Here is a 26,623-nt window from a genome sequence, read left to right as displayed (position 1 = left end):
CTTAAAAGTAGCGGATAACCACATCACTATGGGGGACTAACTTAATGGCGGAATCACGTGACCATGTAAATAAGCAATATCTCTGCACTGAAGCAACACAAAGGACAATTTTAACGGCACAAACGCAGCACACACGATTGCCATCGGTTTAGTGGAAATCAGATGCAAATGGGGGGCCAACTTCACACTGATGACATCACCATGTGAACAAACATTTATATCTCAGAAACTAAAGTAGCACAAAGGATAGTTTTAACAGCACAAACGAGTACAAACGCAGCACACACACTTGCAATCGGTCTGGTGGAAATCAGATGCAAATGGGGGGCCAACTTCACACTGATGACATCACCATGTGAACAAACATTTATATCTCAGAATCCGGCACAAACGCGGCACATATGATAGAGACCAGTTTGGTTGAAATCTGAAACATATGAGGGGGCAACTTCACGCAGGTGAGAAACTTAATTTACTGTAAGTTACTGATGTTTCATGGCTATAATTTCAAGTGTCTGGATAAATGTACAGGAAGATCAACTTGCATAACAGCATTACCTCTGAGGGAGACATCCCATAATACAGCCTGATGACCTCATTCGATACAGGTTCTGCTCTTTATCAAATACATGAGCATCTGCTCTGTGTCTTACACCTGGGGGCTGTACAGAGGCCTCAGGATTAACATATTTCTAGATTATGATACATTTGTATAATTTGACAAGTATTACAGATCTGACTATTGTCTCAATCAGACACACAGTCAATTGCCTGTAATGTATTATGAAAGACATCAGCTTACTGGAAATGGACAAACAGCCATATTCATCTTACAGCAGTTTATAATGTGTACAAATCCAGTTTGGCAAACATGAAATGTACGTTTTCACTGTCATACATTAAAAACTGTTGTTTTTTTTCTTTTCCTTTTTTCAGACATTTATAGGGATTAATTGCTACTAAAGGTGTACAGGCTGGGTGATTGTCTGCAGGTAGTTTCTAACTGCAGCAAAGGCCAGTGTTACAGTTGCACTCTGTAATAAATGATCCAGTTCTACCATTAATACATTGTGATATATTAATAACATCACTTATCTCACCTGTCCACTATCTCTAGTGGCACCCCGGGAACAGGGTTGTTTATTTTTTATGTAACAGTCCTTTCTCTTGTTTCCACTGCTGTCCATTTTTGGCACATGATGAAGAAGGAGGGAATAATGAAAAACAGAGGTAAGCATTCAGCAGCACTTACAGCAGTGTGGTGTCCAGCTATGAGCGTCTATCTGATCACACAGTGATGGGAAACTTCTGTTATTTTATGGGAACATTGTTTTTCTTTTTTTCCATTAATTGTAATTTCCCTGTGATGGTATCACATCCAGGGTGAAAATGGATGGATGGATGGACGGATTTTACAAAACAATATAACATGCTTAATAATCACAGTAATACTGGCAGTTAAAATTCTCTAGCTATTTTTATATTCTTTGTTAACTATAGGCTTTTATACTTTAATTTACTTTATAGACTTGATAGGCTACAACCATTTAACATACTAAATACTATGAGAATCTACTGCTGTGGTAGAAGTTATTTTGTACCGTGGCTGGGGGATTTATACTGTTGCCCTATTCAACACAGTCATGGTTTAAAGTTTAAACAAAGGCAGTACCCTGTCATGCTATGCAAATATACATCAGCACTATTGGTCTTCAGGACCTGCCTGACTTTTGACTGACATTTTACAATAGATTTTTTACAGTGTACGCGAACAGGCGGAAGCAAGCAAAACGTGAGCAAGTTTTATATGGTTGTAGCATATCAAGTCTATAAAGTAAATTAAAAGTATAAAAGCCTATAAAGTAAATATTGGTAATCAAATAAATTCGTTTTGTCATTCAAAGTAGGTCTAATAGGATTTTTAAAATTTCACGTAACGCTGTCAGTGAAATTTTATTTTATAGAGACGCAGCAGCAGCATCAACAGAAAAAAACTGAGGAATTTAAAACGTGGATGCTTAGCCTGTATATTCTTTAGGCTATTAAGCCCACTGATTCCTTTACTTTTAAGCCTATTTTTGTGTGGAATGCCATTGCCAAACCTGTCCGTTGTTGCCTATATGTTGCTTAAAAATAAATATTTTCTGAGTGGCAATGTTGCCGTTGCTCATATTTCTTTATGATATAAGGCTTCGGTTTAAGGTCACATTTGTTAGGCATGCAGATTATTTGTCCCTCTTTTAAATTGGAGCGAGCGTGGAGCGATTTGACTGGAGCGGGAGGAAATTTTAGTGGAGTGAGGAGCGGTGTTGAGCGGAGCGGCTTAGTGCGAATTAGAGGGGAGAAGCGGGCGGAGCCAACAGCCTCGTGGCGAGGAGCGGAAATTCTCACCGCTCCACTCCGCTCACATGCTCTGATCGGGCCCGGACATAGGCATGGGCAAGGGGGGGCAATGCCCCCCTAAATGCTGTGACTGCCCCCCCAAACGTGAAGGCATGCAAAATTCCGAATTTCATAAAAACTTTAAGTAAAATGGTCAGAGCGCTCTCTGCTCGCTTTCAAACTAGCTACTGATTGGTAGATGTAGGGAGGGTGTGGCTACTCACTTCATTTGCTTGCTCGTCTCACTTGCTCACAGTCACGGCACGACAGAGCTCAAAACTCAAAAAAAAAAAGACATCGTTCTAAATAACTTTTCTTTCGCGGTCTTTCACCGGAATTATTTAATTACTATAACTCTGTTCCTCTTCTCTATCTTCTCTCTCTTTCTCCTCACTCATTTACAATTTGTTGAAGTGAATCAAGTAACGAGTCGACAATGCACAGATTTCTGGTTGCTAAAGCTAAACCTAGCAGTAGCAGCGGAGCTGCCAGCAGCAGTGCTACGGATTTAGCAGCAGTGGAGACAGAATCATTACCCGGTCCCGGCTTATCGGGTGGTACTGCTTGTGAACTCCCCACAAACCATTGTGCCCGGTCCAGTACCAGTACAAGTTTTTCTAGCTGCACAAGCACCACAGCCCCCGCTGCCCCCACCGTTCGCAGTCCAGTGGCCGCTGCGGATGATGTAGACATAGGCTTGAATACCATAGCACCGTCACAACCCATAGCTCTTGTTTTCCCCAAGCGTAATTTTGGTAAAAACGCACGCTCATTCTGCCCAGGCTGGTATCGCGGGAGACCATGGCTCGAATATTCAGCAAAGCTTGATGCGTGCCTTTGTTTCCCATGTGGTAAATTTGGCGGGAACAATGACAGGGATTTGGTTTTTACAAAACAAGGATTTAATAATTGGAAAACGGCATTGGAAAAGGACAAGGGACTCACAAAGCACGCATCAAGTCAATGCCACATAAAAAATGCAAAAGCCTGGTCTGAAATGTCCCAAAGAGAGGCCACAGGGGAAACTATTGGTAATGTATTAGGGCCAACACAAATGGAAAAAAATAGATATTATATAAAAACAATTGGAGAAGTAGTTCAGTTCCTAGCAGTAAATGAACTTCCACTTCGTGGCAGTGTGGAGAGCTCAAATGAAGATGATTTCTCTGCAGGACTGTTCTTAAAAATGGTTGACTACACACTAGCAAAGGACCCCAAATTTAATTAAATAAACAAACACATCCCACTAAATGCAAAATACACCTCTCACAACATACAAAACGAAATTATTGATACTCTGGCCAAAATGGTATTAAAAAAGATCAAAGATAATTATGACAAAGCAGATTACGCTGGGTTTTGCATTAAAAGTGATGGAACTAGGGACAGATGCAATGTGGAGAATCTGTCCGTCATGGTTAGATTTGTCTCTAAAGGCATTCCAGAGGAACACCTGATTGGTCTGCTTGACCTCAGTCAGTTAAATGCTGAATTTATTACCACCCAAATTCTTGAGCATCTTTCTGACTCAGGCTATAGAGCAGCTGAAATTATCAGTCAGTGCTATGATGGAGCTGCTGTCATGAGTGGAGTCAGGGGTGGGGTTCAGGCCTTATTGCAAAAGAAGGTAGGAAAGGATATTCCTTATATCCACTGCTATAACCACCAGCTGCACTTGGCAGTGGTCCATGCAATGCAAGCAGAGCCATGTGCAAAAACCTTTTTTGATCTATCAGGATCACTGCACTCTTTTTTTCACCATCATTATGTGTCATAGAACTATAATGTTCCCTCCCTTAAACGACTGTTGGAGATCAGGTGGACAAGCCATCATGATGTGACCAAGTGCCTTGTGGAGAATCAGGATGCTATTATGAGTATCCTGTCAGAAGTTGCAGAGGACAGAGCCGCTGCTATTGATATCTGTACAGAGGCATCAGGGTTATTGATAATGTTAAGGAGGCATAATTTCTTTGAAATAGGAAAATTTCTCCTAAAAGTTCTGGGTTCGTTGACGTCTGCAAATGTTATGCTGCAGGCTCATTCTGTTGACCTGTGCTGTGCTTCAGAAGTAGTCAGTGCATCTCTGCAGGCTTTGAAGCAGATGAGAGATGAGGAGAGCGAGGCATTAACCAGCATGCCTGCACCAGGTGCTAAAAGAAAGAGAACAATGAGCTCACTGCTCACAGATAGTGTCACTATGTCCACTGTAGGCCATGCAGACGACTCCATGACTCCTTGCCAGGCTCTGAAGAGAGCTCTTCTCAACATTTTGGACATAGCCATTGTAGAGATGGAGACAAGATTCTCCAAAAGTAATCTTGATCTCATGAAAGCAGTTAATTGCCTTCAACCTCAATCTCCCTCTTTTCTGGATGTTGCCATGTTAAGTCCTCTGCAAAAAATGGCGGGAAGTGACAGTGACAAACTTTCCAATGAGATTCTTGTAGCAAAAATAATGTTGGAAAAAGAATTTAAAAAGACTGATGATTATGGCAATGTAGAGTTTGTAGACCTCTCCACCGTTTGCAAATATCTACACGGTTATAAGAATGCCTTTCCTCAGCTCCATCGCATGTATGTGACCTCCCTTGTGATTGGAATATCATCTGCATCATGCGAGAGCTCTTTCTCCACTTTGTCTCGTGTTCTTACTCCCTTCCGCCGCACTATGCTACATGAAAGAAAAAGAAATGTAGTTATTCTGGCTCACGAGAAGGCCATAACCACAGGCCTAGATATGGATGCATTTGTTAGTCTTTTTGCACAGAAAAGCAGACGACTGATGCTTTAATGATTGTTATAAGCCATGCTGTGTACAGAACTAAGAAATAAAAACGACAAAAAATACACAAAAAAAGAAATAAAAAAATATATAAATGAAATAAAAGACAAAAAATGAAAGGGTAGATAGATAGACAGACAGACAATCAGACAAAAGCAGACAGACAGACACATTTAAAAAGTAAAAAAAAAAAAAAAAACATAAATGCAGCCTCAAAAGGGTGCAATGATTGCACCCTTTTGAGGCTGCATTTATGTTTTTTTTTTGTTTTGTTTTTTTGCAATCCAGTGTCCTATTTGTGCCGGTCCCAAGCCTGGGTAAATGCAGAGGGTAGAGCATCAAACATAAAACCTGTAAGGCAAATCAAATGGATCAAATGAGAAGATAGAGATATGGATAGGGGGACTGATATGACGACAGCATAGTTAGTATAGTTTTCTTTGCATAGATGATTAGAGAAGCTCACCCACACTCGCCCCCCCCCAATATTCTACATGCACCCCCTACTGGGGCTGGCTAAATCCGGCCCTGGCTCTGATGCAAAGCCTCATTAATAATTTACTAAGCTGCTTAAATTCTGGGCGTAAATAAATGTCCGTATAGCAGGGAAAAGCTGGCGCACTGCCAAATGTTGCGCCTGTCATCTGAAGCCCTAGTGGTTATTGCGCATGCGCGATATGAAATCGATATGATATCGCCCAGCCCTAGTGCGGGGTCAGGAGGAATCTGGAGCAGAGGGCAGGGGATGGACAGGGACCCAGAGACACACACAGACACAGCAGGGAATGTGGAGAGAGCAGCCCAGCTAAGCTGCAGGTCTTTAGGGGAAATAGAGAGAGAGAACATACAAATGACACACACAGACAGGAAGTGAGGTAACATGGTGCTCACTGTGTCACAGCACCTCCTGCTTCTCAGCCAGATAAATGTGTCTATTTTCAGGGCGAAAAAGAACAGCAGGGCCAGAAGATGTAATTAGGCCAAGTTTGGACCAGAGAGAAGGAGGAAGTGACACGAGCACAAACTTCCTCTTTAATGCCTTCTATTGTTCTGATAGTTAGTTTCCTTTTTTTTAACCTGATTAAAATGCTCTTGTCGCTGTTGGACAGTGCTGTTCAACATATTAGGTGACATAGGGGGCTGACTAGGGCGCCATCTTTTGAGGGGGGGGCCAACTTAGCAAACCACTAGCACCACCCCCTCCCCCCCCACCCGGCACAGGGAGAATGTACAATACCGGCTAAGAAAAAGTAACTAAAGTCTGAAGCTCGTCTAGGGCTTCAACCGGCACAGCTGTAGGATATTGTACACTGGTCACTGCAGAATTTTCTTGTTAACATACAAAATAAAGATTCACACTAAGCATGTGATGGTAAACGTGCAGCATGTTTGACTTGCAAACAGATGTATTGATGTACGTGTCACTTGAGGCACAAGTGTGAAAATTGATGGACGTGTGAAAATTGACACTCTGTCACTGCTGGCTTTGGCAGTTTTCCCCCCTCTGAAGCTGGTGACCCACACTTACCAACACGGCTCTCTGTACAGTTTAGCAGAAGTAAAATGCAGGCAGGTGGCCGCACAGCTGAACAGAGGGGCGTATGCAGGCTTTGCTAATAGCGTATCAGCCTATTTTTAAGCGGTGTGTCTGCGTCATTTTGTCACCTCTTTGCCACAATCATGTGACTCCACACTTAAAGACAAACATCTTAAACCCTTTGGGCATCTGGTTGTATTAATAAGACTAATCCTGTGTTGCATGACAATGAAGGTGAAGTATATTGCTGGGCCAAAGCTCACCTCAGCTTGCTTTCCAAGGTCTTGGAAACCAGCGGATTCTTGAAATGATCAGGGGAGCATTTTTCTATAAATGACATGGTAACTTCCTAATGTAAACTGTGCTGCTGACAGTAATTAGCCAAACTAACGGTGATTATGAAATGCCTTCATCTGAATTTGTAGCCTCATCAGCTAATTAGTTACAGTGAATTAAATCATGATGATTTGGGATTCTGCAGGAATGTGGTTTCTAGTAGCAATATCAAAACTGCCTCTTATACCTTAAAAATATTTTGCAAGATTACATAAAAGTTATTAGCTATCATGTAACAGTAGTGTCTTGTGCACAGGAGCAGAGATAACAGCAAACATGTCTGCCACTTCTCTACAGACCATTGATGACGACTCATATGAAAGATGCAGAAACTGCTGAGAAACTGAAAATAGTTGCAGCTGATTCGGGGTGTTTGTGGCTGATGTTCCATGTGTGTGTGTGTGTGTGTCTGTGTGTGTGTGATCTCCTCCCCTCCCTCTCTGTGCGTGTGTGTGTGTGTGTGTATGAGCGGTCCCCATAAGGATACGTATACCCTACATGTGCGAGCGTGTGTGTGTGTGTGTGTGGGTGTGTGTGTGATCTCCTCCCCTCCCCCTCTGTCAGGCCCCCTCTTTAATACACTGACACATTCAGAATGAGGACAGACAGTCACTTTATTACAGATGGATAGAAACAGATACAGCTAAAGGCCACAATCGACACCCCAGACATGGCTCCTCACCTCTTCCTCCTCTTCATCGTTTTTATAGCATTACCAGGTAAGGACTGGTATTTCTTCACTTTTTGTGCAACTAATCTAAAGCACATGAAAAATCAAGTATTTTGTTGTTAATATTGTACTTTGTTGCTGAGAAAATTAGGTATTCATATTGATTGTTTTTGTCCGCTGTTGTTGCTTTTTCTTTGATAGTAACTTAACAGCATATTATCTTGAGCAAGGGATGTGTTCAGCCTCTGACCATAACTGAGTAAACTACAGACAAAGCTGTTGTAAGAGTGTAAATCCACCATATTTGCTGATTCTCTTGAAATTCCTAAATTTGGTGCATGAAACAACAAATCCATTATGATTGACAGTAAATGACAGTAAAATATCTTGTATTACCATGTCAGACTGGTGTGGCCATGTTTACCAATGTGGACATTCTCCTTTCAGATTATCTTACCGAAATGGCTTATTTAGGATCCCTCTGGCTGATTTGTATATTTTCACTCAGTGTTCATATGTAATACTCTCCTGTACTGTCTTCTGCCATTTATTCTTTCTCTCTCATCTTCTTTCTTGTTTCATGCACCATTTTGTAAAAATGATGTAATCATGGATTGTCAAGTGCTTTGGGCAACTGTGTTGTGGAAGGTGCTGTATGAAAATGAATAGACTTGAATTAACCCCTGTACTTCAGGACAGCTGGACCTCCCAGTCATGTATGCAGATTAGCAGTTTACCGAGCACAAAGCATGCAAAAATTACCCATGGTCCTTTCCAGGGTGACTGTAACATTGGACTCTGCCCCACCCACTTGCTGGTATCCCTTACATAGACAAGGTCTCCAATATTGAAAGTCCTCTCCTCGGCCCTCACATCACACAGCTTCTTTTGCCTGTGTTGAGTTACTCATAGGTGCTCCCTAGCAGTGTCACGGGCCTCCCTCATTCACTCCTCCAGATCATGGAGAAAATCCAAAACTTCCTTGCAGTTAGATTGTAGTCTGGCAACACCAGTCCATATATCATGTAGTTGATGCACCTCTTTGCCAAGCATTAGCTTATTTAGTATGTACCCAGTTGCTGCATGTTGGGAGCTCCGGTAGGCTGCCATCAGAAGTGGTAAATCTTCATCCCAGTTTCTCTGAGTCTTGTCCACATATCATCTAATCATCTGGAGCAATGTACAGTTGAACTGTTCAACCTGACCATTGGATACAGGATGGTAGGGGGTCGTTCTTGTTTTTGAGACATGCATGAGCTGGCACAAATTCTTGAAGAGGGAGCTTTCAAAATTGTACCCTTGATCGATATGAAGCTCTAATGGGGCATCAAAACGGGCCACAAAGTCATACACTAGTTTTTTAGCAAAAGTTGATCTGCGCCTTGATCTGGGACAGGGAAGGTCTCCACCCATCAAGTAAACTGGTCAGTGATAACAAGGATGTACCTGTTCCCAGAACTTGACAGTGGAAATGGCCACATGATGTCCAAGTGAAGTCGATATAGAGGTGCACCGGCTTTGTAAATTTGCAACTTAGCCCATTTTGCTGACCCCGGAGATTTACAAGCACTGCAGCGGTGGCATAGCTGTATAAATGAATGAACATCACCCCTGTGTCACGTTCGGCAACGGAGGCGAGCCGGGAAGCAGGCGACAGCAGCCAGGAAGTCAGGTAACGGGGTTTTAATCGGCAAAAGACAATCACGCAGAGACATCGACGGACAATACAATGACAAGTCTTGGGAAGACTGACTCAGACGAGGACTAAATACAAAAGACAAGCTAGACTTAATAGGACAAAGGCGATCACAATCAGGGCTGAACACGAGGTAACGAGGTGGGCGTGGCACACATTAGGATCGAACGGAGCAGGGTGTGACAGAACCCCCCCCCAAAGGTGGCCTATGTCCTCTTCCCTTACGGGACACTGAAAGGCGGGGTCCCGGGTGGTGTTGGCCTTGTCGGGGCAAGGGCGAGGGAGTCAGAGCCTCCCTGGGGGCAACAGGCGTGGCCGTAGGCGGGGCAGCCAGGGCCGCGGGCAGGTTGGGAGAGGCGGCCTCGGACAGGGCCGCGGGCAGGACGGGAGATGCGGCCTCAGGCAGGGCCGCGGGCATGACGGGAGAGGCGGCCTCGGACGGGGCCGCGGGCGTGTGGCCAGCAGGGGGCGCCTCGGCGGGCACCTTGGGCGTGCGACCAGCAGGGGGCGCCTCGGCGGGCGCCACCGTCGTGCGGCCAGCAGGGGGCGCCTCGGCAGGGACCTCCGTCGTGCGGCCAGCAGGGGGCGCCACGGGCAGAGCGGAGACAGCTGCAGGCGTGCGACCAGCAGGGGGCGCTTCGGCGGGCGCCACCATCACGTGACCAGTAGGGAGCGCCACAGCGGGCGCCGCCATCACGCGGCAAGCAGGGGGCGCCGCAGCGGGCGCCGCCATCACGCGGCAAGCAGGGGGCGCAACCGCGGCCACCTCAGGCAGTTCAGGCGGCGGCAGGACAGGCAAGACAGGCAGTTCAGGTGCCGGCAGGACAGGCAAGACAGGCAGTTCAGGTGCCGGCAGGATGGGCGCCGCCGTCACGTGGCTAGCAAGGGGCACCTCGGCATGCACCTTCATCGTGCGGCCAGCAGGGGGCGCCTCGGCGGGCATCGCCGTTACTTGATCAGCAGGGGGGGCCTCGGCGTGCACCTCCGTCATGCGGCCAGCAGGGGGCACCTCGGCGGGCGCCACCATCACGTGACCAGTAGGGAGTGCCGTCGTGGGCGCCGCCATCACGCGGCCAGCAGGGGGTGCCGTCGCGGGCGCTGGCATCACGCGGCCAGCAGGGGGCGCTGCGGCGGGTGCCACCATCACGCGGCCAGCAGGGGGCACTGCGGCGGGTGCCGCCATCTCGCGGCCAGCAGGGGGCACCGCGGTGGGTGCCGCAGCCAGAGTGGTGGCAGCTGCAGGGACTGCAGGCAGAGCAGGCAGGACAGGCGGGTCAGGTGGGTCAAGCAGGACAGGCGGGTCAAGCAGGACAGGCGGGTCAGGCTGGACAGGCGGGTCAGGCGGTGCTGCTGGCATCGCGGCAGCTGCAGCAGACGGTTCTGCAGGCAGATCGGCGGCAGCAGCAACAGGCGGTGCTGCAGGCAGATCGGCGGCAGCAGCAACAGGCGGTGCTGCAGGCAGATCGGCAGCATCAGCAGCAGGCGGCGCTGCCGCGGGCAGATCGGCGGCGGCAGCAGGCAGCGCAGCCGCGGGCAGATCGGCGGAAGCAGCAAGCAGCGCAGCCGCGGGCAGATCCGGATCGGACAGGTCCGGAGCAGGCAGGAGGGGTGCTGAGCGCGTAGGCGCCGTCCCTTTAAGGGCTCTCGAGACCCGTGGAATAGCATCCCTTACGGCGCGTATCCCTCCTAGACCCAAGCGCTCCGGCCGATAAAACCAAGCCTCCAGCGGCGGTGGCTTCTCCGCAAGCCGAGGCTTACCGGCAGGGCTGAGCGGGTAGGCGGCAGCGGTGTCCTCCCAGGCGGGGAAAAGCGAGCAGGCGCCCAGGTAGAGCGACGAGGTCTCCTCCGCGTCGTCCGTGGTGGACGGCAGAGCTGCCTCCTGCACGTCGCCATGGTTCCAGGCAACGCGTCCTGCTCTTCCCTCCGCGAGCCGGAGATGTAAGCGGCGGAGGCATTTACGTGCCCTCTGCAGCGGGTACAATCAGGGCTGAACACGAGGTAACGAGGTGGGCGTGGCACACATTAGGATCGAACGGAGCAGGGTGTGACACCCTGATTCCATATGAAAGGAAGCTTTGACGAAATCATTCCAAAGTTTTTCATATCCTAGATAGCCTGATTGTGGGGGGCTGTGACAGGTGTGTCTGCATAGAGGCGGGAACGAGCTGAAGGAAGCACAGGTTAAAGCCTCCAAGTCTCTCCCTTCGGTAGTGTAACACTTCTGCACATAATTCTATTTATGGCTAATATTTTCTCACAGCTGTGCTGTCCAATGCCACCTGTTCATGTCGTGGTGGGGGTTGTGGGAATAAGGAGGACACTATTGCAGATCAGTCCGGTGAACAGATTTTAATTTTTTTTTCCGAAATCCAGAAGGAAAAAAGGGAAAAAAAACGTAGATCCAAAATCGTGGTTGGGCAGTGGTCGGGCAATCTTCGTCGGAATCCAGGGGGACAAGCGGAGCTCAGAAGCTGGGGACAGGCGGGTGGTCAGGTGATCTTCGTCGATTGTCAGAGGGCTAGGCTATATTCATTGTTGGAAGAAGCAGAACAGGGGTCAGAGCAACAGGCAGGCAGAGGCACAAACAGGTAAGGGGAATAACGGGACAGTAATGCTTGAACTTGCAAAAATAGCTGAAAATCTTGCGTATAAGTAGGATCTTTTATTAACCCCAATGGGCATCAGCTGTTAGAGATGTACAATAACTGGTTCTGCTGGTGGGGAGGGAGTTTTCCGGCCACTGCTTGACTCCCTACTTGGGAAACCCTGGGGACGTGGCAGGGAAACTCTGTGTGACGTTGTAGGGGCTTCCTCGGAGCGGTCCATGATAGTTCCTTAGTGGGAAGGGAGCCAGCTTCTGTCCATTTGTGTAGAATAGACAAGACAGGATCTGATTTCCTTTCCTGTATTAACTCTTCACATCTGAATGGCTCTAGCCATTCCCTTGTGAATGTCTTGGCTGGTCCTTTGCTCGTCCCTGCCCATCTGTGTTGCATGCACCTTCTCCCATTATAATACACCTTACTCCTAGGGGCACAACATCGTCAACATCTTCTTTGAATCTTTCCCACTGCTCATGGAGCCTACTGCAATAGCTACAGCCTCGACATGGCAGGTCTGTCAATTATTTTCCTGCCTGGTAGCAGTTGCATTGGTCCCAGTTTTCTTCATCCCACCTTGACAGTGCATCTGCATTAGAGTGTCGTTTCCCTATCCTGTGCTCGATTTCAAAGTCATACTGTCTTAGCTCCTCCAGCCAGCAAGCCAGCTCTCCTTCTGGGTGTTTGAATCAAAACAACCAAGTGAGACTGTTGTGGTCTGTGCATAGAAGGAACCCTTGGCATAGAAGGTAATGACGGAACTGCCGAGTATACCACACAGTGGCTAACAATTCATGTCTTGTAACACAGTACCTCTTCTGGGTTGGTGTGAAGTAGCTGCTAGCATATGTGATCACTTTCCCCTCCCCCCATTGAAGTTGGGATAACACAGCTCCAATGCTGTGATTCAAGGCATCCGTGTCCAGGATGTATTGACCTTTAACTGATGGATATGCAAGGACTGGGGCTCAAACAAGTTAATCCTTAAGATGGGAAAAGGCACGTTGCCGGTCTTCCCCCCACAAAAATGCAACTCCTTTTTTCAGTAGGGTGACTAGGGGGCTAGCCACAAATTGAGATAGTATTTGAACAGTCCAAGAAAGGTCTGGAGCTCCTATATGGAGTTTGGAGGTTGCCAGTTCTGTATGTCATTGATGAGGGCTGGATTTGGGCTGATCCGTGCACTTCTACCAATGTACCAGAGAAAAATGACTTGTTCTTTGAGAAGATGGCATTTATATGGTTTTAATGTCAATCTGAAGACATTAAGATGCTGTAGGACATCTTCCAAAAGAGTAAGGATTTCGTCATACCCTCTTCCTAGGATAATTATGTCATCTAGGTATATCAAGAGTGTTTCCTGTTGTAGTCCATGCAGTACAAGCACCATTGCTCTCTGAAAGAAAAGTACTTAGAGCATTACATAACCCAAATGGCATACAGGTGTACTCATAGAGGCTATCCCTGGTTATAAATGCAGTCTTCTCCCGGTCTTTCTGATTCACTGCAATTTACCAGTATCACATAGAAGGTCAAGAGTTGAAAAGACATCGGCTCCTCCTAAGACATCAAAACGCTCCTCGATTTTGGGGAGAGGGTAGGCATCCTTAACAGTGAGGGTGTTGAGGTGACAGTAGTCGACACACCAGCAAACTCCTCCATCCTTCGTTTGAACTAGAACAACAGGAGTTGCTCACTCGGATGATGATGGTACAACCACTCCAGTTTCTAGCATTTTCTTAATCTTCTCCTCTTCCCCCTGGAACCCAAGGGGTGTTCATCTCACAGGTTGACAGACTGGCCTAGCTCCTCCAGTGTCAATCCAATGAGTGACTGCTGATAGGTAGCCTAGGTCTCTGTCATCGGTTGCAAAGAGGGTTCTATATTTCAGTAACAGCATAATGAGTCTTTGTTGCTGTGGCTCAATGAGCATTTCACTAGATCCAGCATACAGGAATTGAAGATGTTGAGGTAATTCTGTAACAGCTGTAACTCTTCTCATGGCCTCTGGTTGTATGTAATCAAACTGATTAACAGTTTTTGGTCAGAGTCTTTCTCATGATGGTGGGTAAATATGGGATGGCTCTTCTGATCCTTATCACTTCTTGTGTGCATATTAAAATGGAGCTGATATGTGGAGCTGGTGACTTAACAGTCTAGGTTGTCAATTGAACACTATATGAGTTAATAAATATTAACACTGTAAAAAAAACACTCACTGCACACTGTAAAGTATTATAGGTAACACTGAATGGTGTGGGCCCATATAAACACCACACAGTGTTAATTTAACACTGGCACATTTGCTGTGTAACATGTTTTAGAACAATTTTACCCAGAGCAGCTATGGTCTGCTAGTGCGGTGCTATGCTAACTGATGCAAATTGTGGTCCCACCATTTTTCATTAAGCTCCACAGCTAAATTACTTGAACAGAAGACACATGTTCCAATTTGACAAGTATTATCTTCGGGGAAGCATGGCAAGGCAGCATGAGATTAGGGGTTTTCTAGTTGCATTTTACAAATGCAGTACTATTTAGATACTGTATAGAATAGATATTGTATATAGTGTATAGTACTGTATATAGTATTGTGCTGTACAATATAGATGTATTGAAATTGATTGACTGTACTCATATTTAAACCCTGCTGATCATACACACATATAATGCACATGATTACATTCCACTATTCAAATTGTTTTCTACTTGACTGCTTTTGCAACATTTGCACAATTTCTGGATGTCTAAAATACCTATTGTATGCTTTTTGTGTTTAGAGTTGATATTTGTAATTTATTTATAAAAATTCTTGTACTCAAACAGCTGGGACCATGTGTTCTGTGTGGCTCAGTGGGCTAAGCCTGTGCACCTCTAATCACAAGGTCACCAGTTCAAACCCAGCCTCTGCATGTCTGTGGCTCCTTGAGCAAGGCCCTTAACCCCCAGCTCCCTGGGTGCAGCCATGAGTGGCTGTCCTTCACGGACAACTTACTTACAATGAGCAAGTTGAGGGAGATGTAAAAGGCAATTTCCCCATGGGGATTAATGAAGTGATGATGATTACTATTAATTAACATTTATTAAAATGTTGAATTGTGAAATGCGGCTGTTTTTTATTTCCCCTGACTTAAGTAAAACAAGGTACTAATACTAAAGAAAGTTTTTTAACTATTTGCATGGACATTTCTGAGTAGAAAACAAAAAAAATTAAGGTAGAGCAACTTGATTTGAATGATGAGGTAACTTAATATTTCAATGAATATTGAATTAATATTAAGTAGGTATTACATGACTTGATTAAGGTACACATACTGTAGGCTGACATTTGATGCCCGAGCTGAAACTGTTCTGGGCCAGAACAGGGCCACCAACATGTCTACATCTGGCTTTGTGCTGGCCCATGTGTGGGCCACCTCTGGCAAACCAGATCTGGGCCATCAAGGGGCCGTCATTCATTGCGGTATGTGGGCCGGGTGTAAGCGCATAGTGTGGGCCAGATCCGGGCCATACCAATTTTGGTATGTGGGATAAATCCTCCACTGTTGCCTGCTCTCCTCCCCCCTCCCCTCACCTTTATTCCTGTCTCTGGATCCACCCACTCCTGCTTCATTCTCAGCTCCCTCTGTATTTGATCCAGGTTTGGACCCCCTCTGTGTTCCTCTGCTTTCTGTGCCTGTCAGCCATCCAGGAGCTTGAGACTCCTCCCACAATAGAAGATGGCGGCTCCACCCACAGACAGTCAGCAGGTTATGATGTGAGGACTGAGGCAGAGAGGCCTTGTCATGTGAGCCAACCTTTGCCATTATTTGGTTTCTTGCTGTGAGTGGAGCAGCGTCACTGACGGATCTAATTCAGGTTTTCTATGAAATGCGATTTTGTGCTGCTATTGTTACGAACTCTCAGTAGCAATTTCTAATATTCTACTCTGCATGAGGCTGCTGTAGTTTGCTATTGTTTGCTTGTTAGCGGCCTGCCTGCTGCCACAGTTCTTGCCTTGCTCCTGACATCCATCCCCCATGTTCCAGATGTTTCCAGTGATGGGACTTACTGTAGTCTGGTAGGTTCAGTTTAACCACAAAGTTCATGATAATCCACAGAGGTCCTGTTATGTGATAAGATGGTGGCCATTTCTAACATACTGCATCACTGAGGTCATTTCCTTCTCCTTTTTCATGTTTAGTTACACAGTGACAATCCCTAGAGACACTTTAATGATATGCAGTGACTATTTAAACAGAACATGTCGGATCACACAGTGTCTGCGCATTTGCTGCATGTTACTGTGCGCATGTGTTGCACCTTTTTTCTTCTGAGAATAGTGACATAAAAGGATATCAGGGGTATCAGAGTGGACCAGGAAGAGAGAGCCAGTCTTCAGAGGGCTGGGGTCTCTGACAGACTCAGTCATGGTTCCTCTCCTCTTCCTCCTCCACATCTTCTTCATTAGGCTGCCAGGTAAGACAGAAATATTCACCATTACGCATTATTCATATAAGTTCACCAGGAACAATGAAAAAAGAAGAACAATGCCTGAATATCAGTCTATATTTTCAGATGTGTGTCTTTGTTTAGAGAAACAATACACAATGTTAATATTAATTGAATTCCTCTTAATATATTACAGTTTGTATTTTTTTTATTTCCCTGTGTTCTTGCTTGGCATCATTTATTGTTCAGTGTCATCACTGACTGTTATTACTTGATACTTAATAGTGTTGGTGTTATAAGTTGCTCTGTGTAATATTTGCTTTGTTAGAAGTTGTTGTGTAGTTCTTACATAGAAGTATAGTTGTTGTGTAGCTCCTGCTCCAATACTGCTTACACTGGGCATGTATTGGAAGCTCAGCCTAGCTGCACTTATGCCTAGTTGACTTATTGACAGCAGTAGAACCTCAGATTGCGAGCATAATTCGTTCCAGAAACGTGCTCGTAATTCAAAGCACTCGTATATCAAAGCGAATTTTCCCATTAGAAATAATGGAAACTCAGATGATTCATTCCACAACCCAAACATATTCATATAAAAATTATTAATATAAAATATTAAGTAAAAATACAGAAAACAAATTAACCTGCACTTTACCTTTGAAAAGAATCGTGGATGGTGTGAGGGAGACGAGAGAGAGAAGAGGAGGGTTATTTTGTAGGATGACTTTCACTATAACTAATGGAATCACTGCTATCTGTTGGCTCACTGGAATCTTTTTCTTTTTGTGCGACTTTAACAAGGAACCTATCCAATAACAGCCTCTTTTGCCTTCTTTTCAATTTCGCGGAAATGTGACATTCCATTGTCGTCAGATTCATCGCTCGCACTGCTACACCCTTATTTGGGTGGTGCTTTTCTACTAAATTTTGACTATGCAAGTGAGGCACGCTAACTGAGACCAAGCATGGGAAACGATTACCCACAATCTCACAGCGAGAGAGAGAGAAGAACCATCGGCTCAGTTGTGATTATGTGATGCTTGGCAGACAAAGCGTATGCATAATACTCGTATGGCAAGATCTTGCTCGTTTATCAAGTTAAAATTTATTTTAAATTTTTTGCTCGTTTTGCAGAACACTTGCAAACTAAGTTACTCGCAATCCGAGGTTTGACTGTATGATGAAACAGCTCAAAACGTGAATATTGTAAGATGACATTGGATTGTTTAATGTATACTCACTGGCTACTTTATTTGCTACACCTGTTTAACTGCTTGTTGAAGAAATTTTCTAATCAGCCAATCAAGTGAGCAGCACAATGTTTAACATGTATGCAATGTATAAAAACAGACAGATACCGGTCGGCAGCTTCAGTTAATGTTCACATCAAACACCAGAATGAGGAAGAAAGCTGCATTATGTAACTTTGAAGGTGGTATGGTTGTTGCTGTCAGCCAGTTTGAGTGTTGGGTTGTTGCTGGTTTGAGTGTTTCAGAAACTGCTGATCTATTGAGATTTGCAACACAACCATCTCAAGGGTTTACAGATAATGGGTCGAAAAAGAAAAATCATCCAGTGAGCGGCGGTTCTCTGGACAAAAATGACTTGTTGATGGCAGAGGTCAGAGAAAAATGGCCAGATTGGTTCAACCTGATAAAAAGGCAACAGTAATTCAACGACTTTTTACAGCCAAGGCATGCAAAAGAGCATCTCTGAAGGCAAAACACCTTGAACCTTGAAGCAATTGGGCTACAGCAGCAGAAGACCACACCAGGTGCCATTCCTGTCAGCTAAGAACTGGAAACCAAGGCTACAGAGGTCACGGGCTCACCAAAATAGAACATTGGAAGAACAATTTGCTTGTCAAATGAGTCTCGATTTCTGCTACGACATTCAGATGGTAAAGTCAGAATTTGCTGTAAGCAACATGAAAGGATGGATCCATCTTGCCTTGTATTATTGTACAATTAAGGCTGGTGGTGGTGGTCCAATGCTGTGGCGGATATTTTCATTGCATAGACTTCTAAGAGGATAACACACCATGTCACAAAGCTCATATCGTCTCAGACTGATTCTTCAACACAGTGACTTGTCCTCAAATAGCCTCCAGTCACCAGATGTCAGTCTTATAGTAAAGTACCTATGAGATATGATGGAATGGGAGATTCACATTTTGAAGGTGTAGCTGACAAATCTCAGTAACTGATGCGATCATGTCAACATGGACCAAAGTCTCTGAGGAATGGTTCAAGCACCCTGGTGAATCTGAGCCACAAACAATTAAGGCAGTTCTGAAGGCAAAAGGGAGTCTAACCCAGTACTAGCAAGGTGTACCTAATAAAGTTGTCTAATAAGTGTATGTATACCATAGCTGTTGACTTTAGTTTACTCATGTGCTGAACTTCATCATTTATTGAACTTGCAATAACAGTGTCTCATGTATACAATGCAAACAGCCCACTGATTCAGAAACATTTTTTTATAGGTAAACAGCTATACCATATCGTTCAGTCACTAACTGTGCTGTAAGCCTATTGTTACCTTCCTGCTCCATTTAAAAGGCACAAGCACAGTATTTTACCTGCACATAATGCTAATATGCTAATGTGGAATCAGTACATCCTTTTTTCTGAGGCATGCTTTCATATAACTTTGGTGAAACAGTTTCTGAATACTCTACATCAATAATCTGTGTCATTTCAAAGTGCCACACCTTTATTCCTTGGGGCAGTGGCGCTCTCTAGAGGGTTTCTGTGGGAGTAATGGGAATTACAGTGTCTCCCTGTTTCTCCAGTGCTGCTCCAGAGCTGCCCTGTGAGCGCTGACCGGCCAGCGGACAGGCAAGCAGAGGCCCTGCAGCTTATTAGTTTTAGGTTGAATGATTTCATTGAAAAATAACAGAATAGTCAATGTACCTTGGTGGGTGGCATTTGAGGAGGGGGGGCATTACCTGCATATGCTCCCCCATGACACTGACCCTGTGCCAGTGGCTGTGAATGACAGTGCACCATTTACATCAGTGGTGTCAATTTTACACTGTGAGCGACTGTTTGAAAGAGAATAATTTGAGGAGCTACGGAGTCGTGATTGGTCGATTTTGCAGGCCGTAGTCGGGAGTTTTTTCTTCTGAGAACAGAGACATTAAAGGATATCAGTGGTATCAGAGTGGACCAGGAAGAGAGAGCCAGTCTTCAGAGAGCTGGGGTATCTGCCCACAAAGATCAAACAGTTGGAAAACACTGATTTCCATGATGTCCCTGCAGGTGGTGACAGTGTGAGGATGTTCAAGTATTTAACTGCACAGAGTGGAGAATCTCTCACCATCCCATGTTTCTATGATCAGAAGTATAAAGACCATGTGAAATACTGGTGTAGAGGGCAATTATGGTCCTCCTGTACAATCATGACACGCACAGACTCACCACAGAGCTCCAGTAAAGTGTCAATCACTGATAGTCCCGCCCAGCTAGTTTTCCATGTGATCATGAGGAACCTGAAGACAAGTGACACTGGTATCTACTGGTGTGCTGTAGAGATTGATGGTCAAAAGGATGACTGTAAGTCTCTGTCAATAGAGGTTAAAGGTAAGATGTTACAAATTTCACAAACTGTATTGCCAATATCAGTGGGTTGTAGTGTGCAGAAACTAATACTGATTTCATACAATGTTCATATACTGTGTGTTTGACTAAAAATATGCAAGCAGTACTTTATTTATTTCCTGTTCACCAGGATTGTGGAATTTTAAAGAAGCTTAATACCCCACATTCATGTTTCACAATGTTCTTATGCATATCATACTCAATTAACTGTTGTTTCACTGTACTTATATGTTAAACAGCATGTGTATGTGTACTGTAGCTGTAGCAATAGTAACACCAATTATGGTATAATATTCAATACTTATGTAAAAGGACAAATATATTTCCTAATTTGTCACAATCAACTTTTATCCCTTTGAAATGTTTATTCCCTTTTTCACATTTATTGAACATGGAATATTATATGAACAAAGATATGTGAGCAGGAAAGTTTAGGAGGTTTAAGGGCAGAACTGAAGGGCCCTGTACCAGGAACCTTGAAAGGTAGCGAGATAGATAAGAACCGAGCTAAAAAGGAACAAAGAGATGAACTATTGAGAAAGTAAATAAGAGCTGAGCTAACGAGAAACAAGGAGATGAGCCAACAAGAAACATCTGGCAAGTTCATGTAGGGATGTCAGTGACAGAAAAGCTATAAAATGTAGGTTGATTTGTGAAGGGGGGGCTCTTCTGACATTTTTAATTTCCACATCATACAGGTGCTTGGAGTGTGAGGACTGTGAGCTGGGTACCTGCAGAGAGAGGAGGATCTGTCACCATCCCATGTTACTATGGTCAGAAGTATAAACACCATGTGAAGTACTGGTGTAGAGGGCGTGACTGGTATTCCTGCTCCACATTGGCACGTTCTGACTCCAATCAGCCAGCAGGGAAAGTGTCAATCAGTGATGACCCCACCCACCTGGTCTTTAATGTGACCATGAGGAACCTGCAGGAAACGGATTCTGACACTTACTGGTGTGTTGTGGAGATTCATGTGGCAGCAGATGATGGTGTCTATCTACAGCTGATTGTGATGGAAGGTGAATTATTATATTAGCCTGCAGGTCAAGGACTGCAGATTATATTAACAACTCTACATGTTAAACAAACACAGCCTGTTATTTATCATTACATTATCTGCTATGGACAGACTGCCTATTACATTGTTACAGTTACATAGTCAAATTCTCACCTGTGACATCCAGTCCTTTTGACCTATTATACTTTGAGAATATTTACTGATTGTAGCTTCATTTTTATTAAACATGTATGTTATGGAATTGGATGAGTATGATTTAAGTTATTCAAAATGCTTTGACTGCTGTCTTGACCTGGTCTTCCACAGCAATGGCAGTTTCACCCAAACAGGGAGAGCTGACTACAGCTTTACAGCAGACAGAAAGTTTTACTTCATCTACACAGCAGAGAGACGGTTTGACTTCAGCAACAAAACACCCAAAAGGATGGGCTGGTACCTTGACTTCCACCACTAATGAGAATCTGAACACCATACAGTCACCAAGGTAAACTGCCAAACCCATTTCTTTCTCTGTACACTTGTTAATCAAAGTCTGATAAATGAAAACCTGTTATTGATCCTGCATGAAACCCTGCATGTCTTAAACCTTCACTTTCCTTCTCTTGTTCTTCTCCATTGAAATGCTCCTTCTGCTGATATTGGTGCTGCTTCTGTTGCTTTTGGCCACTGTCATGATTATCTGGATTCTGCAGAACCAGTGAGCCAGACTAATCTTAACATAATCAAACAAGTTAATGGTATTGTGAAGGATATTCTTTTTATTACTGCTAGCTTACAGATAGTTCACATTTTTATAATAAATTAAATTTAAACATATAGTGCTGTTAGCTCACAAACTTGTAATAATCAACACAGATGACAGCGACACTCAGCTTTACTTTCACCATTCAGCAGAAATGTGGGTCAGTAACAGAAAACAATCCAGCCACCCCCTGACTGTGCATTTCCATATGTGTTTGCTTTCTGCATTATTAGGGGGACATAACCCTGTATTTGCTTGTTAATGCAACCAGCCTGCCCCTGCACACAGCAAACACTGTGACTACAGCTCTGTATATTATCCATAGAAGCAGGGGAAAGACGTCCTCTTAATCTTTCTGAACAATAAAATGAGCACAATGTGAGACCTACTGTAAGCATTTTTCAGCATGTTCTGATTGCTGGTGCCAGATGTGGAGAGAGGAATGTTTCAAGCACCTTCTGGAATCCATGCCAGGATCAAGTCAGACTGTTCTCAGGCAAAAGGTGGATAAAGTTTCCACTGAATGCATGTTCTTTGCTTGCTTATCCATCAGAGACCACACTTGGCACTTTCTGCTTCACGCTGCTGTTGCTCTGGTCTACCTGCTGTGTACCGGAGTGGCAATTATCACCTGGAGAAACCACAGTAAGTTCTGATAAATGCTGGGTCTTAATAAACTGGAAAAGCAAATAAGAGAAAAGTGTGTTCAGACTAGTGTATGTACTGGTGCAGTGACTTGAGCCTCGGTTTATATCCCAGGATGTGACTCTCTCTCTTCCCCCTATCAGGGCAGTGATCACTGGGGTCTCTCTCCTAGGGAGGGCAGCAGCAGTGACAGCTCCTTAGGACGGGGCTCAGACTGCACTGACGCCCCTTCTGATCCCACCTCCAGCTGTGACAGACACTTGCTGAAATCCGGGGCCCCGAGTGAGACGCCCTCCTGCCCTTCTGCGCTCAGTAGTAATTACAACAGTGTTGTAGTAATTACAACAGTGTTGTAGTAATTACAACAGTGGCTGAGCGTCTGCTTCTTGCATAATAAAGAGTGCCTGGAATATGACATCAACTGCTTGTTATACTCGGACAATCTGCAGTTACTGTCACCTCCCCACTGGTGCCTGGTATCCAGTGGTCAGATAATTAAACTCTGTGCAAGATGCACAATGAGGAGATGTTGCCTGTTGTTTTTCATTATACTGTCCTGCTTCTGTTAATCAATTTACCCACTAATCCCCAAATAAATCCTTGTTCCTTCCTCCCATCCTTGTCACTTGTAGCTGTTTGACGTTGGGAACAAATGTTACAATATGATACTTTATCCTGGGATTACAACAGTGTTGGTGGGGGGGAAGCCTGCAAACTCCAGACATAGAGACCAGTGGTGCAGAACAGTGATACTCAATGAGACGCTATATATCTTTATGCCTGTAGTGAGGTAAAAAGGGACTTTATTTATTGTTGTTATGACATCTCTTGGCCACAAGTTGGAGACAGGGCTACATGGTGGATGTGAACATTCTCTGCAACCTATGACCCAAACAGGAAGTGCTCTCAGCTAATAAGCTTCACTGGTTCTGTGAACAGCTTGGCTGCAGGATTTGGTGCCCAATCTTAAATTCCTGTATGTTTGAGTAACCAGACTTGTTGGGGGCTCTTGTCTTGTCGATTTTCCTGCTTTTGATCTCTCTGCTCTGTCCTATGCCCTGTGTCTTGACTTGTTATTTTGATGTTGCTCTGTGTCTCTTGGTATTAGACCTCTTTTCTTGTCCTGGTTTCTGCTTCTGATTACTCATTATGGTTGCTGACACAAAATACTTACCTTCTCCTGACATCCATCCCCCATGTTGCAGATGTTTCCAGTGATGGGACTTAGTCTTGTAGGTTCAGTTTCTCCACAAAGTTCATGATAATCCACAGAGGTCCTGTTGTGTGATAAGATGGTGGCCATTTCTGACATAATGCTTCACTGAGGTCATTTCTTTCTCCTTTTCATTTTTAGTTACAAAATGTCCCTCCATAGATCCTCTTTAATGATGTGCAGTGACTATTTTAACAGAACATGTCACATCACACAGTGTCTGCGCATTTGCTGCATGTTACTGTGCGCATGTGTTGCACCTTTTTCTTCTGAGAACAGAGACATAAAAGGATATCAGTGGTATCAGAGTGGATCAGGAAGAGAGAGCCAGTCTTCAGAGGGCTGGGGTCCCTGACAGACTCAGTCATGGTTCCTCTCCTCTTCCTCCTCCACGTCTTCTTCATTAGGCTGCCAGGCAAGACAGAAATATTCACCATTACGCAATATTCACAAATTCACCAGAAAGGACCATAGAAGAGGAACAATGCCTAATTATATCAGTTTACATTTTCAGGTTGGTGTCTTTGTTTAGACAAAGAATAGACAACATCAATTTTAATTAAATTTCTATTTAATATATTAATATATTTTTCATTTGCCTGTGTTCTTGCTTGGCATCATTTATTGTTCAGTGTCATCACTGGCTGTTATTACTTGATACTTACTAGTGTTGCTGTTATGTGATAAGTTGCTCTTTATAATGTTTGCTTCGTTAGAAGTTGTTGTGTAGAAGTCTAGTTGTTCTGTAGCTCCTGCTCAAATGCTACTTACACTTGTAGCCGGGCATTTATTGGAAGCGCAGCCTAGCTGCACTTATGTCTAGTTGATTTACCGACAGTGTGTATGTTGGCAATGTGATATTTGCTTTACTTGAATTTCGCTTTGGAGCAAAGTGTCTGCGAAGTAAGTAAATGCATTTGTTGCTAGTCTGCAGGAAGTATGTGAGTCAGTAATTAGTAACTATAATGAAACAGCTTAAAACATGAATATTGTAAGACGACATTAAATTGTTTACACATTGAAGAATCACAGCCAGTCAAGTGAGCAGCACAATGTATAAACTGGATACAATGTATGTAATGTATAAAAACATGCAGATACAGGTCGGCAGCTTCAGTTAATGTTCACATCAAACACCAGAATTAGGAAGAAAGGTGTGTTATGTGACTTGGAAGGTGGCAGGGTTGTTGGTGTCAGACGGGCTGGTTTGAGTATTTCAGAAACTGCTGATCTACTGAGATTCTCACAAACAACCATTCCAAGGGTTTATACAGAATGGGCTTAAAAAAGATTAAACCAAAATCCAGATAAAATCCAGAGAGCTGATAGTAAGACAACAGCAACTCCAATAACCACTCGTTACAACCAAGGTATGCAGAAGAGCGTCTCTGAACGCACAACAGGAACCTTGAAGCAGATGGGCTACAGCAGCAGAAGGCCAGACTGGGTGCCACTCCTGTCAGCTAAGAACAGGAAACAGAGGCTACAATGGGGACAGGCTCACCAAAATAGATATTTGGATGTACAATTTTGTTGGTTAAATGAGTCTCAGTTTCTGCTTTGACATTCAGATAGTAGAGTCAGAATTTGGCATGAACAACATTGTTTCAGTATCCAACTAAGGCTGCTGGTGGTCTAATGGTGTAAGGGAAATTTTTGTGCCATAGATTAGTAGATTAGTACAAATTGAACAGCGTTTTAGATCAGGCCTGGATCTAGACTGCTGAGGCTGCTGGGGCAATTAGAAATTTTGGATGGGCAGATGGTAGAGTCAGAATTTGCTGTAAGCAACATGAAAGGATGGATCCATCTTGCCTTGTATTATTGTACAATTCAGGCTGGTGGTGATGGTCCAATGGTGTGGGGGATATTTTCATTGTATAGATTGGGCCACTTAGTACCAATTGAACATCATTTAAATGCCACAGTCTTCCTGAGTATTGTTGCTGACCATGTCCATCCCTTTATGACCACAGTGTACCCAGCTTGTAATAGCTACTTCTAAGAGGATAACACACCATGTCACAAAGCTCATATTTTCTCAGGCTGATTCCTAAACATGACAATGACTTCACTGTCCTCAAATGGCCTCCATAGTTGCCAGATCTAGATCCAATAGAGCAGTTATGGGATGTGGTGGAACAGGAGATTAACATCATGAAGGTGTAGCCCACAAATCTCAGTAACTGTCTGATGTGATCATGTCAACATGGACCAAAGACTCTGAGAACTTACCTTGTTGAATTTGTGCAAGAAAGAATGAAGGCAGTTCTGTAGGCAAAATCGGGACCAAGTCACTATTTGTCACACCGAGCTGGCGAGGGAAACACGGATCCAGAAGTACGGGGAAAGCCGGTTTTAATAAAGCACAGATCAAGCAGTTACAGACCAGAGCTCTCTTAATGCAGGCGAAAAGCCGGGCACTTAGGTCCAAACGGGGCGAGCGGTAATCGTGGTCGAGGGACGAGAGCGTGGGTCGAAAGCCGTGGAGTCCGTCCGACGAGTACACACACAATACGGGGTGACAGGAGGGTTGGACGACGATGAAAGCCGGGCTCAGCAGGACTGGAGACTCAAGGACGGGAACGGGACTAAGGAGGCAAGGGATAAGAGGTAAGGGTTTCACAAAAGGTAAACAGGCAAGGAACGGGAGTAAAGGAGAACTGGAGACAGAAGAATGCTCGGTAAGGCTTGTCATAAGCGCAATACTTCGCAGTTGGCTTGTGTACTGTTCCTTCCTTAAATAAGGGAGGTAATTAGTCCCTAATCCCCGACACCTGGTTGACCCGCCTCCGTGGGCGTGACACTATTAGCAAGGTGTACCTTGTTAGTTACACCATTGTTAAGTGTATAGCCGCTAAGTTGAGTTCACTCATGCGCTGAACTTCATCATTTATCGCATTTACAATAAGTGTCTCATACGGTGGGAGGAGGTTGACGGGCTCAAGATTTTCACAGGGGGG

At 44.4% G+C, this 26,623-nt stretch overlaps 2 protein-coding genes and 1 long non-coding RNA gene across 11 annotated transcripts in view; 2 read left to right on the top strand and 1 right to left on the bottom strand.

The window, feature by feature from the left end:
* The window catches only part of LOC140588706 (polymeric immunoglobulin receptor-like), a 109,757-nt gene that overhangs the window by 16,805 nt on the left and 66,329 nt on the right, over window positions 1–26,623 (top strand). The window lies entirely within an intron of this gene.
* Window positions 1–26,623, bottom strand: part of LOC140588707 (uncharacterized) — a 69,283-nt gene that overhangs the window by 28,233 nt on the left and 14,427 nt on the right. The window lies entirely within an intron of this gene.
* On the top strand, window positions 1,197–23,061 carry LOC140588705 (CMRF35-like molecule 8). 7 transcript variants are annotated; one of them, XM_072710583.1, is made up of 8 exons: window positions 1,197–1,230; window positions 7,664–7,759; window positions 15,647–16,464; window positions 19,701–20,021; window positions 20,738–21,061; window positions 21,367–21,544; window positions 22,356–22,447; window positions 22,620–23,061. In XM_072710583.1, exons 3-8 carry the CDS (start codon window positions 16,416–16,418, stop codon window positions 22,646–22,648), a joined length of 993 nt encoding a protein of 330 aa, XP_072566684.1. In that variant the 5' UTR covers window positions 1,197–1,230; window positions 7,664–7,759; window positions 15,647–16,415; the 3' UTR covers window positions 22,649–23,061. The 7 variants fall into 7 exon arrangements, with proteins under 7 accessions (XP_072566684.1, XP_072566686.1, XP_072566685.1 ...); XM_072710587.1 differs by lacking the exon at window positions 1,197–1,230 and having other exon boundaries at window positions 7,437–7,759; window positions 15,647–15,793; window positions 16,035–16,464; XM_072710585.1 differs by lacking the exon at window positions 7,664–7,759.

Source organism: Paramormyrops kingsleyae, chromosome 4, assembly GCF_048594095.1.
Source record: "Paramormyrops kingsleyae isolate MSU_618 chromosome 4, PKINGS_0.4, whole genome shotgun sequence".
NCBI classification, from domain to species: Eukaryota; Metazoa; Chordata; class Actinopteri; order Osteoglossiformes; family Mormyridae; genus Paramormyrops; species Paramormyrops kingsleyae.
This window is presented reverse-complemented; position numbering and strand designations above follow the sequence as displayed.